The following is a 16,986-nucleotide window of genomic DNA, read 5'->3' on the forward strand; positions in this document are numbered from 1 at the left end:
GACAGTTTCAACTCGCACCATCCATCGCCAACTCAATGAAAGGGGGTTCTATGGTAGAAGACCCAGGAGGACCTCACTGTTGAGAGAGACATAAGAAAGCCTGAAAGGAGTTTGCTAAAACACACTTGAACAAGCCAAAATCCTTCTGGGAGAATGTCCTGTGAACAGACGAGATCAAATTAGAGCTTTATGGTAAAGCACATCATCTCCATGTTTGCAGAAAACAAGATGAAGCCTTCATAGAAAAGAACACCTTCCCTATAGTCAAACATGGAGGAGGTTCAGTGATGGTTTGGGTTTGCTGTGCTGCGTCTGGCACTGGGTGCCTTGAATGTGTGCATAACAGCCCTTTTACAGCCATTTTCCCCTGCTGGGCAGGGGTTAGATTTTCTTGAGGCAATGTTTTATGGCCGGATGCCCTTCCTGACGCCAAAGTTGGTCGCCTCTTACGACACACAGGGATATGGTACACCTATTCTAACCGGGGCATACACCGGGACCAGTACACTGGTATTCATTTTGCAGACCTCAGAAGGATGACAGGCTGAGTCAACCGCCTAGTGTTGATTCAGCAGCCAACGGGGCTTGAACTCAGGACCTTAGGATCCCAAGCCACCACCCAAACCACTAAGCCAACACCAGGTGCATGGCATCATTAAATCAGGAGATTACCAAGGTATTTTGGAGCGCAATGTTCAACCCAGTGTCAGAAAGCTGGGTCTTCGTCGAAGGTCATGGGTCTTGCAGCAGGAAAATGACCCCAAACACACTTCAAAAAGCACCCAGGAATGGTTCCAGCCAAAATGCTGGACTGTTCTGAAGTGGCCAGTAATGAGTCCAGATCTAAATCCCATTGAACAACTGTGGGAAGATCAGAAAACAGCAGTTGGGAGAAGGCACCCTTCATATCTGGGAGAAATGGAGCAGTTTGCACAATAAGAGTGGACCAAACCGCCAGTAGAGAGGTGTAGGAAGCTCATTCATGGCTAAAGGAAGTGCTTGAAAGCAGTTATTTTGTCCAAAGGCTGTGCTACCAAATATTAAGCTGAGGGTGTCAATAATTTCATAAATGTCATTTCTTTTTATTTTCTGATTTAAAAGGACATTAAGTTCTGAATCAAAAACAAAGGTTCTGTCATATTAACAGCAAAATAAAGAGTTGTGGAGACGAAATACTTTTGTCAATTTCAACTTATTTTTAGAGAAAATTTGGAGTTATTTTAAAAAAAGTGCAAGGGTGCCAATATTTTTGGTCATGACTATGAATTCCAGATACCAATTCACCAAAGAAGAGGAACAGACAAATGCACCTGAGATGTGACTGAAGGGGCAAACACAAAACTTCCATTTTAATGGCATATACAGAATGAAGGACAACTGGAGGAAGTGCTTTGCAGTCAAGGGAAACCATATTTTAAAATAAAAAAGTTGGCAGGTCTTGCATTAATATATTGCATTCCAACAACTTTTTCAATGCCCCTCATACGTCAAGTCAAGGTGTATTTCCCCACCATGGATCATATAACACTCACAGCCATGCAGATGTCGATGGGGAGCTGAACTCGTCGGTGTGAGGCATTGTAAGGTACAGAACGCAGGCAGGTGAATATACCAAGTGCTTTACCAACATGACTGGCAGCGTGGTCAGCATTTACATTGCGCACATCTGAAGTCAAAGAAGATTCCACAGTAAATAAATTAATGCACATAAAGCAGATTCACAACTGAACTGTCATAATCATTACTTGCATTTAAAATAATCATAAAAAGTATATATTTTGTGTCGGGTCTTAGAAGTTGCTTCTCTGAACAAACTGGAGTGGTCTGCTTGGACAATTCTACATGGGGTAAAGCCAAGTGCAAATTAGTGAGGAAGACCAAATTGTTACATCATAGAAGCTGTCTGGGATTTTTTTGGACAGGAAAAAAAAAACGAAAAGCAACCAAAAATCAAAACACGAATTATGTGAGAGGTGCAGTGACACCAGTTGGCCCGCATGATGCCACCATGTCAGAAACTGTGTGCTGCAAGATTGGTGGGGCCGGTATGGGACGAGGGAAAGCTCAGGCGCTGTGGCCTTTGAAGTCACTGCAGTGAGCCAAGGGCTTTCTGGTTCTCTCTCTTCCCTCACACTGTTTGACTCTTCTTCGCCTCTTTGCTGGATGTTGTAGCTGTGGGCTGTTCTGTGCTACTCGCATTGGAGCCTGTTCCCATCACTGTATCCATAGACATTCTCTGCTCCCTCCCCCCCCACCCCCCGTCCCCTCATTGTGAGCAGGAGCGATTGTGTGCTTGTGGCAACCTAGGTTTATTATATTTTCCCAAGTGCTTTTTGTTTTACCATTTCAATAAGTGTATGTCTTTACCTCCTCCACTGAAGGCGGACATAGGTTATGTTTTCACCCTAATTTGTCTGTTTCTCTGTAAGCAGGATATCTCAAAATGTTGTGGACGGAATCGGACAAAACTTGGATGGATAAGTTGGGTGTGTGAAAAATTGATTCGATTTTGGTGATGATACAAATCCGGATCCGGCTACGATAATTTAAATTTCTTTTAAGTGATCCTTCACCATTGAGAGATGGGGCCAAAAAGGACAAATAGCATGATATCTCAAAAAGTTTTGGTTGGGTTATGACAAAACCTGGTAGATGAGTTTGGTAGGTGACAAAATAAGCCAATTGGATTTTGGTTAAGGTCTGGATGCACATCCGGCCTATCAGTGGGATACAAAACGTGAACTGTTCAGTTAAAGGCCCGGTCACACCTTGACGTTTTAGCCAGCGATGGCAACGTATTAAAATGTATCTAAAACGCTGGCTTACGTTGAACTTTTGATGTTTTTTTTTTAAAGATTTGGACGTATTCATAGCGACTTGGTCTTATGTATAACGCATTGATAATGGACACAGAACGTTTCATTGTGTTATAGATAACTTATACCAACGAATGCTGAACCTGTTGGCGGCCTACACAACCGATGCCCAACGATAGTCTAACTTAGGCATAGCGCGTTGCACGCATCGCCGACGATGTCGTGACGTAGCCTATTAAAAGGCTGACGCACAACGATTGGAATCATAACTGCCGTAGAAATGGAAGTGTCAACATCGCGGTCACACCTTGGCGATCTTGCCAGCGTATGCCGACCTAAGAAAAATGTGTCTAAAACGTTGGGGCACGTCAAATACGGTATGAGTAAGTTTGGTATACGTGAGTAGAACGCTAAAGTACGCTATCATACGTCGTAGTAAGTAGAGTACGTCAAGAAATTTTAAACATGTTCAAAATTTTACGACGTACTCGGCGTATGACACACGTTCCGCATGCGATGGGGATAAGTTTTACACACGATATGCGGACGCTTACACACGTCCACAAAGGATACTTATAAGCTACTCATAAGTCGAAACACGTCGCAGTAATGTCTTTTTTACGCGAAACTTATTTCTAACTTATGTTTGACGTGCTTTGAACCAATTCTTTACGTAGTCCCAACACACATCGACGTATGTAGACGTATTGCAATGACGTCTTACGGTCGACAAAAAAAAAAATTTACGTGTTTCTAGCTAACAACTGCCATACAAAGACATGTTCCCAGCGGTTTTGGGAATTGGTATATAAAAATGGTGTTCATAAAAGGGAACCCAACAGTGTTTTCGAGTCCTTTTTGAGTCGATGTCCATGTCAGCAGTATCAGTATTAGTATTAGTATTAGTAGTAGTAGTTTGTTCATGTTGGCAGTAGTAGGTGAGTGTGAGGGGGAGGGTGTGGGTTATGATGGATCGTCCTTGCGTTTAACGATTTAACGATTTAAATGATAAACTCAACGATTTAAATGGCTGCATCTCCACTATTGAAAGTAGACGCTTGCGCTCAACAATTGGATTTTTTTACACTCAACGACTTTTAAACGGTACCACTCAGCTAGTTTCATTGTTTACAATGAACGATTTAAATTGCTGTCACTCGCCTTTGTTTTTTGACGCTGGCGCTCGGAAATTTTAATCGTTTCTATTGAACGTGCTGAATCGCTCAAACCCCACTATTGAAAGGAGACGCTTGCGCTCAACAATTGGATTTTTTTTTACACTCAACGACTTTTAAACGTTACCACTCAACTATTTTCATTGTTTACAATGAACGATTTAAATTGCTGTCACTCGCCTTTGTTTTTTGATGCTGGGGTTTGGAAATTTGAAGCGTTTCTTCTGAACGTGTTAAAACGCTCAAACTCGACTATTTTAAATAGACGCTGCCGATGGACAATTGGAATCATAGCCAAGCTAGACATCGAAGTGTGAACATCCTCGTCATGCCGAAGAAAAGTTTGAAGAATGCTGCAAATAAGTGTCCTGGCCGTGGCCGTGGACGCTGACGCAAGGGCGATCCATTATACCGACGTCTTTCAGCCTATGAGTAACTTAAAAGTAACGTCTGCCGATGTGTGGCAACGATCGCGTAACGTGCCAACAACACGTTAATCATAGGTTAGAAATAAGTTTCGGGTACGCTAAACATTACCTCGGCGTGTCTCAACTTATGATTAACTTACAAGTAGCATGTGTTGACGTCTGTCAACGATCGCAGACCGCGCATACAACTTGTGGCCAGCGTAGCGGAACGTGTGAGTCATACGCCGGCATACGTCGTGAAATTTCAAGCATGAAAAAATTTGAGGACAACCAAAAAATACAACGTTTAAAGCCAACGTACAACGACGTATGGCAGTGTTTTTCAGCGTGCTCTCAATGTTATCAAAACTTACCCATAACGTATTCAACGTGTGCCAGCGTTTTAGAAAAAAAATTCAAAAATCGGCATACGTTGGCTAAAACGTCAAGGTGTGACCGGGCCTTAAGCAGAGGTATGTGCTCTCTGGAGTGCCATTCTAGTTTATTCATTAGTTTGTCTTTCTGTCGTTTCGGGATTCTCCATTTGTGTTTTCTTGTGGTGTATTTTCAACAAGCATGTTATTTCTTAAGGTAAACCTGTCGCCTGATTACTGCCATTCTCACGTGGGCAAACCATTTCGGCCGGTTTGGTTAATCCCTGGGGGTGATAAAATTTGTTAGAGTTTTATGATATTTGTATTCCGACTGGAGGAGGCCATGCTTCACGTTCGAGTGTGATTCCTTTTAATTTGGTCATTCACAAAGCACATTTCTTCGACATTACAGGTGCACTTTCGCAGACCGATTGACACAACGTATATGTGTGTATATATATATATATATATATATATATATATATATATATATATATATATATATATATATATATATATATATACATACATGTCATCGTATGTCAGTGTGTCTCCTCCATAACTCCAAAACCATGAAACCTAGTAGCCTGAAACTTTGCATGTACACCAAGGGAATGCATTCATGAAAATTGGGTGTTTGGAATAATTTAAACACTCATTTTGAAGATGATAAATGGCCTTATTCAATAATCTTTTATGAAGGCTCATCCTTGGTTACCGTATTGGTGTCTTAATTCACCATTTTTATGGCTTGCTCAAGAATGCCTTGACTTGAGACAGGCTACAACGTATTATTATTTGTGTTTTTTTGCTTTGCATATTCAATGTCAAGGCTCGTATAAGAGCTCGCACATTGAGCGTATAACAAGGGAGCAGGAGACAAGAGGGACGGGAGAGGAAAGCACAAGACAGTGGGGAATAGACACATGAGGAGATCTGTGGAAGGGAGAGGGATGGGGCGGGGTACATGGGGTAAACAAGATGGACACTACAGGGATTTTCAGGAAGGAAAGCAAGGAATATGAAGGAGGTGGGTTTGGGGTGGATTAACAGGGGTAGAAAACATAATGGTTTTGGATGGGGTAAGATATGAGGTGGTGGTGAACAGCTATTTTAAAGACCTGGAGGGAAGAGTGGGATTGAAGAGTGCGTTTCCAAAGTTTGGAGTTTGTTCCAAAGGTGGGGGAAAAAAAAAAGAGTAATGAAAGAATTAAGGTGAGTAGCGATTCTTGATTTTGGTAGTTTCACCAGAATGGGGTTGGTAGCGGACCTTGAGCGCCCTGTGGAAATATGGCCGGGACAGATAGCAGACAGAGCCCAGGGAGGGGGCAAGGCTGGAGAGGAGATGGTAGAAGACAGAAAGACCACCAACCTGCCTGTGGTGAGAGAGCGAGACCCAAAGACTCGGCCTTTTCACGGGAAATACCAATGAGGCTGCAACGGTTTCTTAAAGATCGTCCCCCCCCCACCTTCCTCACTCATATCATCGAATGCCTGACCATCACACATACAAATCACTGGATACATTGCAATGCTTATAAAACGCCCGGAGATGCCAAGCATTCGTGGCTTTATTTAATTTCCGCACAGGCCATAACTTCCGTGATATCTTAATCTCAGCCGAATTGCGAAATTTTAACTTCTTTATTGACCTCAGCAGTAGTTCCGACTGCTAAAAAAAAAGTAAAAAAGTTGTTCATTTGTTCAATTTGGATGTTCAATGTGTTCATTAGTGGAGTATAAGGCTGGATGCCAGACTGTATCAAAAGGTTGAGATGTGTCCAGAAAAACAGCCCTGATCTCATGTCTGATATCGAGTGCCTCCACCATATCTGAGAGAGTAGAAGCAGTATGTCCAAGGTAGAGTGCAGCATGTCCCCCGATCACCCAGATTATTCTCCTGTGAGATATGCTTCAAGATTTCCGCTTGTATCATGTAACCTTGATTTTCATTATTCCTACCCATCCCCAGCACCTAACATTTATTTATGATAAACTGCATCTGCCAATCGCCAGCATCCTTTGCTGGGCTCAGATGTTTTTTTCTGGGTGGTTCCTCCCCTTGGCCATTCTTCCTCGAAGTGTCCCTCTGTTGGTGTGTTTCCCTTCTTTCCACTGACTTCATATATTTATAGTTTTGCTTATTTATGACAATCTTAGCTCACAATATTGTTGATGCTTTGTTAACATCTTAATGATCTGATCTACAGTAAATCGAGTGACCCAACTTGTTTTTCATACAAGAATAGTGTTCACTCTCTAACTATTGGCCAACAACTTCCATGTATATGACAGTGAAGGTAGAAAAGGTAAAATACAAGTAATTCTCAAAATGTGGATGTACTTGATAAATAGAATAGAATAAAACACCAAACTACTGAAAACACACCCAGAGATTCCAGAGTGAGGAACAGTAGAGAAGTCTGTGTAGCTTCCGAATAAGTTTCAAGATCTTGCAGAGATTTAAAAGCATGATCATTAATATTTGCCTCCTATAAGAGGGAAAGACAAGAACAGATATATCAAATTAAGCAAACCATCATGATAAAAAACAACTTAAGATTGCTTAATAGGAATAATTAAGTTTCAATTATCCAACAAAACTTGAAATGGCACTTGGTGGAGTGCATACCTCTGCCAGGCCAAACAATTTACATTTTGTATCCCACTGCTAGGCCAGATCTGCATCTGGACCTTTAGCAAAATCTAATCGACTCGGTCTTGTCACCGAACCAACTCGTCCACAACTTTTTGAGATATCTTGCTACATATCGTTTTAGCCCCATCTCTCAATGTTGAAGAATCACTTTAGAAATCCTCATATCCAGATCCGGATCCAGATCTTCACCAAAATCTAATTGATTCGTCCTCGTCACACACTCAAACTGTCCACCAAGTTTAGTAAGAATCTGTACGTAACATTTTGAGATACCATGTTCACAGACAGACAAATGAACAGGGGTGAATACATAACCTCCGGGCACCTTCGGTGGCGGAGGTAATAATGCAGGCCTCACACATATTGTTCGATATCACTTCATTCTTCTTGTCATATCCTCAGTCAAAATCAGGAACATTTTGAATGGTACACATTATGAATTTCATAAAAACAATAGGACCTCCTCATGCAGTATTAAGGAATTTTCATCTTCTTCACTTCCTGCACAGAAATTATTACATATATTTCATTCATTGCAGCATAATGTTCAGGGTTGCGATGATATGCAACAAAACATCACAGTCAGCAGTTGACAAATGCGAAAGGATATATGCTCACCCGACTCTGAATGATGCGCGAAAGCCACTGCTTGGTTAGCTTGTGCTGCTTCACAGCCTACAGAGGTGAAACATTTTTCAACAGTTCAAAGACTGACATAATTCAGAGAAACAGTAATGAGGGATAGCAATGGAGTTCTTCATTACAAGGTCCTTGTATGTCTTTGCTCTTTCCCCAAAAGGACAACTCTACAACCATTTATCGAATCTGCTCATCCTTCATGTAATGGATATCCCGATATCTCACGAGTTGTGTCTTTTGCATGCACATTACCAAATGGAGACGGCTGCTTTTGCTTAACACCGAGAACATAGTACTGTACAGGACTTATAATGGGCAATTTAACAACAAAATATAAACAATTGTTAATATGTAATAGGTATATCAAAGTTAAAAAGTGATGCACGCAATCCACCTGCTCGAATTAGCAGTGAAAACACAAAATGTAAGAGAAATATAAAGCCTTTTTAACACGGTAATCAAAATTGTTTACGAGTGACGGTTCGGCTGTGTATTGGTTCAGTGCAATGTTAGCACCTTTTTCCATATCTCCACAAGATTGAGGCTCAGGAAGAGCAATACGAGAGGGTATGAGCTGATAGTAAGGTAGTAGGACAACTCTTGGACACAACAGGCAAGGGAAAGAAGAGAGGAAAAAAGAAGCGACAGGAAGGAATGAAATATGTTTGTGTACCTTTGGTTCAATATGGAACGAGAACGGCACTTGGAAGAGCACACATCCCCATTGGGGGAGGCTTAACCTTGGCGATCGCCCACAACATCCCTTGGCCTGTGATCAAATGATGACCATATTTTTGTGAGACCACCATATGACCTTGACCTTCAACATTTAAAGATAAAGTGTAAATAAAGAAAATGAGGCCCCATCTAAAATCTATCCATAAAACTCAACATCATAAAAAATTGGAGGGAAATTATTGAAGTTATAATCAAATTTGTTTTTTGTTAATTAGGTCGCAATCCGAAAAAAGTAGGACAAGGACACAAATCAAATACCAGGTGCATAACTTCAATGCACGTGCACTATTATGTTGCAAGAACATCTTGGAAAGCCAAGCGGTCTATAAAATTTTGCATTGGCAAAATTTAGTGATGACAACCAAACAAAGAAAAAAAGCGTTTATTATTTTTTTCAGACTGCCATTTGACCTTGACCTTTAACTCGGAGGGGTACAATGTAAAATAAGTGTAAATGCACCTTGCTGTATGCTATCTCGAGGACAATTTTGTTCTAATCGGACAAACCCTGAATTTTGGTGAAAAATGCAAAAAAGTCTATAATTGGGTCATGACCTTAAAATTAGGTCAAAGTCAAAAAAATATCAACCCCACGCACTTTGTATTAGCATTATTGAGGCAAAATTTAATGCTGGAAATCCTCGGACATTGGCAGAAAAAAAAAGAGAACTTGAAAGGCACTCTTCGATATTGTGATGTCGCTAGATATGCCTCCGCCCACATTATTACATCATTATACATACTTGAACAAAGTTTGATTTAAATGCCTGAACCCAGATTCAAAATATGAAATAACTCTGGCTGCCAGACCATGCATCCGATCAGGTTGAAATTTAACACATACTGTATATTCCGCATGACGACTAGATCATAATCTGTGACATTTCACATCGATTGATGAAGAGGTTCAAGAGAAATAATTTTTTTAAGATTTTCGCTCAATCCAATATGGCTGCCGGACCACATGACCAATTTATTATTTGTGAACACCCTGGTATCCACAATGCTTGGGGAACGTGTGGGTGAATTTTCCCCTCGATCTGTCAAGCCATTCTGGAGAAGAGAATTTTTAAAGGTTTATTCTTCAAAAAAATCATGGCTTCAAGAAACAAAAATGATGGCGGAGTGTTTAACCGACACCGCCTTCAGGCTAAGATTAAGTCATGCTCATGAGGGAGCTGTTATATGCCAATGACTGCACTTGAAGCACACACCGAAGCCGGTGCACAGGTCCTGATGAATTGTTTTGCTCATTCAGCAATGAGGTATGGCCTTACTATACTGTTTGAATTAAGAAAACCGAAGTGATGCTGTAGCCGCAACCCAAAGTGCCATACACCATACCAACAGTCACTGTCGGATATGAAAAGCTAATTTCGGTGCCCAATTTTGCTCCCTCAGCAGCACAGTTTTGAACTCGAGGGGGACCACTCGGGAGAGTGCAAAACCTCCGCCGCCAATACTGCTGGGTCACTCAAGTGAACTTGATATCTTATTCATTAAATATAATGTCAACAGTGCTGACAGACTTATGGTTCTTTTCTCCAACATTTTTTTTGGGGGTGAGGGGGGGTTGGAAATCACTTAAAACATGTAGAAATGCATAAAAAAAGAAATCGAAATTTTGTTGAAAAAAGTTGCAAAAATTTTTATTTTTCTCTAACAATTTTTTGGTGGGTTGGAAATCACTTAAAATGTAGAAATGCAAAAAAAAAAATTTTTCTCTAACAATTTTGGGGGGGGGGGTTGGAAATCACTTAAAACATGTAGAAATGCAAAAAAAAAAAATTTCTCTAACAATTTTTTTTGTGGGGGGGGGGACCAAGTCCAAAATATAATGGCATGATCCTTGGACCATACCTAACCCCCCCACCAAGTTTCGTCAAAATCCGTGGAGGAGTTTTTCCGTAATACTGTTCACAAACAAACAAACAGAAAGGAGTTAAAACAGTAACCTCCGATCTTCGATGGCGGAGGTTAACAAACAAACAGAAAGGGGTGAAAACAGTAACCTCCGATCTTCGATGGCGGAGGTTAACAAACAAACAGAAATGGGTGAAAACAGAAACCTCCGATCTTCGATGACGGAGGTTAATGACTGCTCTGTTGAGGTTGACATTACAGCCCGGATAGCAAAGGCACCATCGGCCTTCGGGTGTCTTGTGGACAGATTGTGGAATATCCGTGACGTACATCACTCCAAAGTGTCAGTCAACAAAGCCATCGTATTGACAGTGCTGCTTTACAATTGTGAAACCTGGACACTTTATCGGAGACACATCAAGCATCTGGATGCCTGCATATGCACTGTCGATGAAGGATTGCAGGTGTGAAATGGCAGGATCGGGTGCCAAATGCTGAGGTGCTGGAGCACTGCAGCAAGCGAGGTCAAGTCAGGTATGGAAGCATGCGCCAGAGCAGCGCGTCGCTGCATCCACTTTCTGCCGATACTCCAGGGGCCTCCGTCTGGCCATCCCCCAGGCTGATGCCTGGCCCATCCCCATCGCCTTGCGATGCCGATCAACCTGCTGCAACCACGAGGCACGTGGTCGGCCCATTGGCCCCCTTCACTCACGAGACTCCCTCGCTGAGAGAATCTGGTGAGCAGGATCAGCATCAGGAAAACGAGCCACATGTCCATACAGCCACAGCTGACGCTCAGGGACTATGCAGGTAGCAAATCTCATCTGAGTCTCTCTCAGCAACCGCTCGTTGGACACAAAGTCCGACCAGCGATAGCCAAGGATTCTCCAAAGAGACCTGGTACCAAAGGAATTAAGTCTCCGTCTCAGATCCTTGGTCAGAGTCCAAGTCTGGCATCCATAAAGCAAAACTGGAAGCAACAAAGACCTGAAGACTCGGACTTTCGTCCTCCCGCACAGGTACCGGCAGCGCCACACCCCATTATCCAGTGAATCCATGACTCCCCAGGACCGACCCAGACATCTATTGACCTCTGACTCACAGCCGGCAGAGACATGAATATCACTGCCAAAGTTAGTGAATCTCTCCACGACCTCAACATCCTTACCACAAACAGGCACAGACAGGATAGCGGCATCCAAGATGTCATTGAAAGCCAGGATCTTAGTTTTGACCCAGGAAACCCGTAATTCCAGTGGTTCAGACTCCTCATTCAGCACCTCGAGGGCCCCCAAAAGGATATCTAAAGTCTCCGCAAAGATGACTGCATCATCTGCGAAATCAAGGTCAGAGATCTTGACATTGCCAAACGATGCACCGCAGCTTGATCTCTCCGACATCCTCCCTAGAATCGAGTCCATACAAGTGCTGAAAAGTGTGGGGGCCAGTACACACCCCTGACGAACTCAGTAACAACTGGAAATAATCACAGTTGGTACCACCACATCTCGCAGCACTCTCAGTACCAGAGTAGAGTTCAGACATCAGATCAATCAGTTTTGGTGGCACCCCACGAAGGCCAAGAATCCTCCAGAGGGTATCCCGATTCACTGAATCGAACGCTTTACAGAGATCAACATTAGCTGCAAGCAGTCCCTGCCGAAACTCTCGTCTGCGTTCGGTGAGGACCCGAAGAGCAAGGATATGGTCAATCGTTGACCTCTTTGGTGTAAAGCCTGACTGCACTGGACGCTGGTGCTCAAGCAGATGGTGGCGAACCCCATCAAGAATTATCCGAGTGAAGACCTTGCCCGGCACTGAGAGCAGCGCCACCCCTCGGTAGTTGTTGCAGTCTTGGCGATCACCCTTCCCTTTCCAGAGAGGGACAACAAGGTCCCTCTTCCAGTCAGTTGGGATGATGCCTGTGTTCCAGGCACAGCACAGAACTGCATGCAATGACATGAGTGCAGCATTTCCACCAGCCTTGAGAAGTTCAGCATGGATGCCACAGATTCCTGGAGCTTTACCGCATTTCAACCGGTTCACCGCAGCCTGTGTTTCCACAAGCAAAGGTGGACCACAGTTGATTGGAGGGTCAGCAACAGGGATTGCAACACCCCTGACATCCAACTCGACAGCTGGTGGATCAGCCTGGTACAAACGCTCAAAGTAATCGGCCCAGCAGGCCTTCACTTCGGACTCCTCTGTCAAGAGCCTACCACCCTCTGCTCTAACTGCAGTACACAGAGGGATGGGCTTGAATGAACGCAATGCGCGTATTCCCCTGTAAGCAGGACGAGAATCCCTTGACCACAGGTGATGCTCTACCCCCCTCACAGATTCCTCACACATAGGCCTCCTTGTCCACCCTTAGCACACGTACAGTTTTACGCCTCAGCTCCCTGAACACCTCAGCTCTGCGATTCAGCCTGGCCCTGTGACTCTGGTCAATGGTATCCAGTGTCCCTTGAGAGAAAAAATTCTTCTTGGAAACCCTAACCCTAATGGCTGCAATCACAAAGAAATTCTAGTTTTGTATTTTAATTAATTTTCTGAAATTTGCTTTTCACTTGGAAGTTGTGGCTTACGATGTGTAAATAAAGGTGGAAAAAGTCTGATTAAATGCAATTTAATTCCAGGCTGTAAGGCAACAAAAGGTGACAATTTTGAAAGGGGGTGTAGACTTTCTCCAGTCACTGTACGTACATTAAGAAACCTAAAAACATGCCACTGGCAACTTTGTCAGGGGAGGCATAAAAACCTTAACATCAGTGATTTAATACTCCTTGGGGTGTAAGACCTTGACCTTTATTCCAGAGGGTTATGATATAAATTAACGTAAATGTGCCATGCTCTAGGCTATCTAATGAGGGTAATTTTATTCCGATTGAACAGGCTTTCATCGAGTTTTGGTGAAAAATGTTTAAATGTCTATAATTAGATCATGAGTTGAAAAATTGGGTTGAGGAAAAATTTCCGTCAACCCCACATACTTCATATCCCCATTATTGATGCAGAATTTCATTCCGAAAGTACCATCCAGTTCTTTGAGACACAGATCGGAAATTGTGAGTGTGGGAAGTGCAGGAAGAAGAAAAAGATTAATTTATTACAATTTTTGAAATGGCGGTTTGGTTCTTCTCGGGGTCTAAGAAACTCTAATGTAAAATTAAAAATTGGGGGTACTAAGTGTGGAAACAAACAGCAGCAGCAACAAGCTTCCGCTATCCTATCGGAGGAGGCTCAATAATAAAAACAACTTGCCAAATATTGTACATTTGTGATTTTTAAAAGAGGCTAATTCCATACACTGACAGATAAACACAAGGAATTTAGCACAGGAAGAGGTTATTCAGCCCATCATGCTTACGCTGCACCAACACCAGTATTGTCACCCATCTACACATAAGCTATGTAAAAGTCTGGCAAACATCCCCATACCCCTCTATCTCCAATGCATCCAGGTTCCTATATAAATCCCATTTACACTTATCCATTCTCTCCGATGCCACCACCTTTCCATGGAGACCATTCCACACATTAACCAGTCTCTGACTGAAAGACCCCTGCCATAAAACTGTCCCTACTTTCATCTTATTTATCCTCAAGCTCTGACCCTTTGGCCTAACATTTCAATCCTAAGATATACATGTCTCTATGTCTCTCATACCCCACCCCCACCACCAAAAGGACCACACCGCAAACCCTCCGATCCACTTTCTCAACAACCCTCTCAAAGAGGTTCAGTCACTCAAACTCTTGGGTCTCACTCGAAGCAATGATCTCTCTTGGGCAAGCCACATTTCAAAGTTGACCTCCAAATTCAGATGCCGACTGGGCATCCTCCATCAAGCAAAGTCCTTCGGTGGCACACCTGAGCTTCTATCCACCTACAAGGCTTTCAACCACAGCTTGGTAGAGTACTGCTCATCCCTCTGGACTGGTGCCCCTACCTCACTAACACCTTGCTCAGCTTGACGTCTGGGAAACCAACGCTTTCAAGATCATTGGAATCTCTTGCGATGAAGCTGAGTTTACGGGCCTATCACTTCATCATCGCTGACAGATGGGTAGTTTCTCTGTCTTCTTCCACCTTGTTTTTGGACTTGCACCCTCTGCCCTCTCCATGCTTTGTCCCCTCACCCCCCCCCCCCACCGGGTCTCTGCATGACGCACGCAGTCCAACAGCAACCCCCTCCAAGTGAAACTGCCTTAAGCCAGAACCACTGCTCACCTCCACTCATTTATTCCTCTATTTTTTTCCTGCCTGTAGAACCACCTTCCACACTCTCTCTTCAATCTCATTCTTCCCTCCAGGTCTTCAAGACAGCTGTTCACCAACATCTCAAGTCATCCCCCATCAAAACTAGGATCTTTTCCACACCCATTAAATCACCCTCCCCACCCTTCCCAAAATTTTGCTGATGTATTGTCATCTTGTCCATCCCTTGTGTTCTCCTCCTACTTCTCATTGTTACCTGCTTCCCTGGTTTGTCTGTCTCCATCGACTTTACTTGACTTTCTCCCTCCACCCTGCTGTTGGTGTTTCCCCTTTCTCTTGCTGTTCCCTTTGTTATGTTGTGTCCTGATCTGTTTTGTGTCCTTGCTCTTCCACAACCATGTATAAAAAAACAACAACAACAAAAAAATCGTCCTCTCTGCTGAAAAACTCCACTGCATCTTCCTTGTCCACACTCTTCATTATCTTAAACTTCTCCATCAGATCCCCTCATAATCACCATCTTTCTAATGTATAAAGTCCTGCATCCATCAAGTGCTCCTTATAGCTTAGCCAAGCTAACCCTGCAATCAATCTCGTAACTCGATGCTGTACCCTCTCAATGGCAGCTATATCCCTCCTCACTGTGGTGACCAAAACTGCACACGATATTCCAGATGAAGCCAGCCTCAGTAAATTCCTATACAGTATTAAAACTCCCTCCTTTGATTGATAATTTATCCCCCCCCCAAAAAAAATACAACCTAAAACTCTGTTAGCTTTACCTCTGGCTGTTTGGCACTGTGCTGTCGAACTCCCAAACTCACCAACCCCCTGATCACCCAGATTCTTCTCCTGTGAGACATGCTTCAATATTTCCCATTGTATCATGTAATCTCGATTTTCATTATTCCTACCCATCCCCAGCACCTTACATTTCTTGATGATAAACTGCATCTGCCAATCTTTTGCCAAATCTATTAAAGTATCTAAACATTCCTGAATCTGATCACCCTATCCCCTCCCCCCTTTGCGATCCACTTTATTTCAAAGCTTTGTGTCATCGGCAAATTTAGATAATAGACTCTTAAACCCACTGTCCAAATCGTTTTTGTAAATAATGAATAAAAGGCAAAAGTACTTGTCCCCAGTGATGGGAAAGTTCAAGTTAATCGATCAATTTAAATTATTTATTGGACTTTATAAAGGTCAATTGTGTTGCACTCTTGATTTCACTCAGAGCCAAAGCTCTGAGCTACTTACACCACCCATCACAAAATTATGGTGCAACATCGGGTGGTAGAGGTTGGATTTGTCTAAAAAGAGGAAAATATAACTATTTTAAATTGTGTGCTACTCCATGAACAAGTGAATACAAATATTCATGCTAAATAAAAAAGCAATATAGGGAAGATAAACTACAGTCTAAAAAAGGTTTTAAACAAGAAAGGAATGATGTTGGTTTCGAGAGTAGCGAACAGTGTTGCCATCACATAACAATCCCTACATCACCGTTTCCTTTGCACTTCATCAATTATTGCTTCAAGCTTCAAACACTCCACTCGTTACAACAGTACTATATTACTCTTGGAGTGTGGCCACATACTGAGACTACACATTAGCAGCCCAACTACAATGTTAATACCAGTACGTAAACATAAAAACTTCTTACAAACTGCATGCACATCTCAAACAAGAGCATTCTATAATTATCTGCATTTGTGATGAGTTAGTCTAACTTAATTTTTAAAAAGTAGGAAAGACAATTGGAGGTGCAAGAACTTCCTGAAATTGTATAGGAGCTTCTTATACTTATGCTGAAATGAAATATAGGAGATTCTAATACTTTCAATGAGACAACAGTCTGGAGGCAGTGATGTCAGGATTCCACTTGGGTTTAGTTGATTAGGTGAGAGCTGATTGGCTATTCCCTCCATTCACAGGTGAGAGATGTGGGTGGGTCTTTCTTTATTATTTATATATTGACTGCTTTTGATGTTTGCATGTGATAGATGCTTGGGAGCCTTATTGGTATGCATTGCTGTCCGCTTATTGGCGAATAATCAGCGATAGTGCAATGAAACGAGTCCGGCAGC

At 42.6% G+C, this 16,986-nt stretch overlaps 1 protein-coding gene across 4 annotated transcripts in view; it reads right to left on the reverse strand.

Moving 5' to 3' along the window:
- NDUFAF6 (NADH:ubiquinone oxidoreductase complex assembly factor 6) overlaps positions 1 to 16,986 on the reverse strand; it is a 56,671-nt gene that overhangs the window by 16,360 nt on the left and 23,325 nt on the right. For all 4 annotated transcript variants that reach the window (XR_015060874.1, XM_085891825.1, XM_085891826.1 and 1 more), the window contains exons 4-6: positions 8,050 to 8,106; positions 7,162 to 7,264; positions 1,533 to 1,666 (exon numbers count right to left, since the gene is read on the reverse strand). Coding sequence is in view for 3 of the 4 variants with exons in the window: in XM_085891825.1 (XP_085747951.1) it covers positions 1,533 to 1,666; positions 7,162 to 7,264; positions 8,050 to 8,106 (294 nt within the window). In the remaining variant the exon portion in view is untranslated. The remainder of the gene's footprint in view (positions 1 to 1,532; positions 1,667 to 7,161; positions 7,265 to 8,049; positions 8,107 to 16,986) is intronic.

Source organism: Eptatretus burgeri, chromosome 8 (assembly GCF_056783735.1).
Source record: "Eptatretus burgeri isolate ZD-2024b chromosome 8, Ebu_testis_v1, whole genome shotgun sequence".
Classification (NCBI taxonomy): Eukaryota; Metazoa; Chordata; class Myxini; order Myxiniformes; family Myxinidae; genus Eptatretus; species Eptatretus burgeri.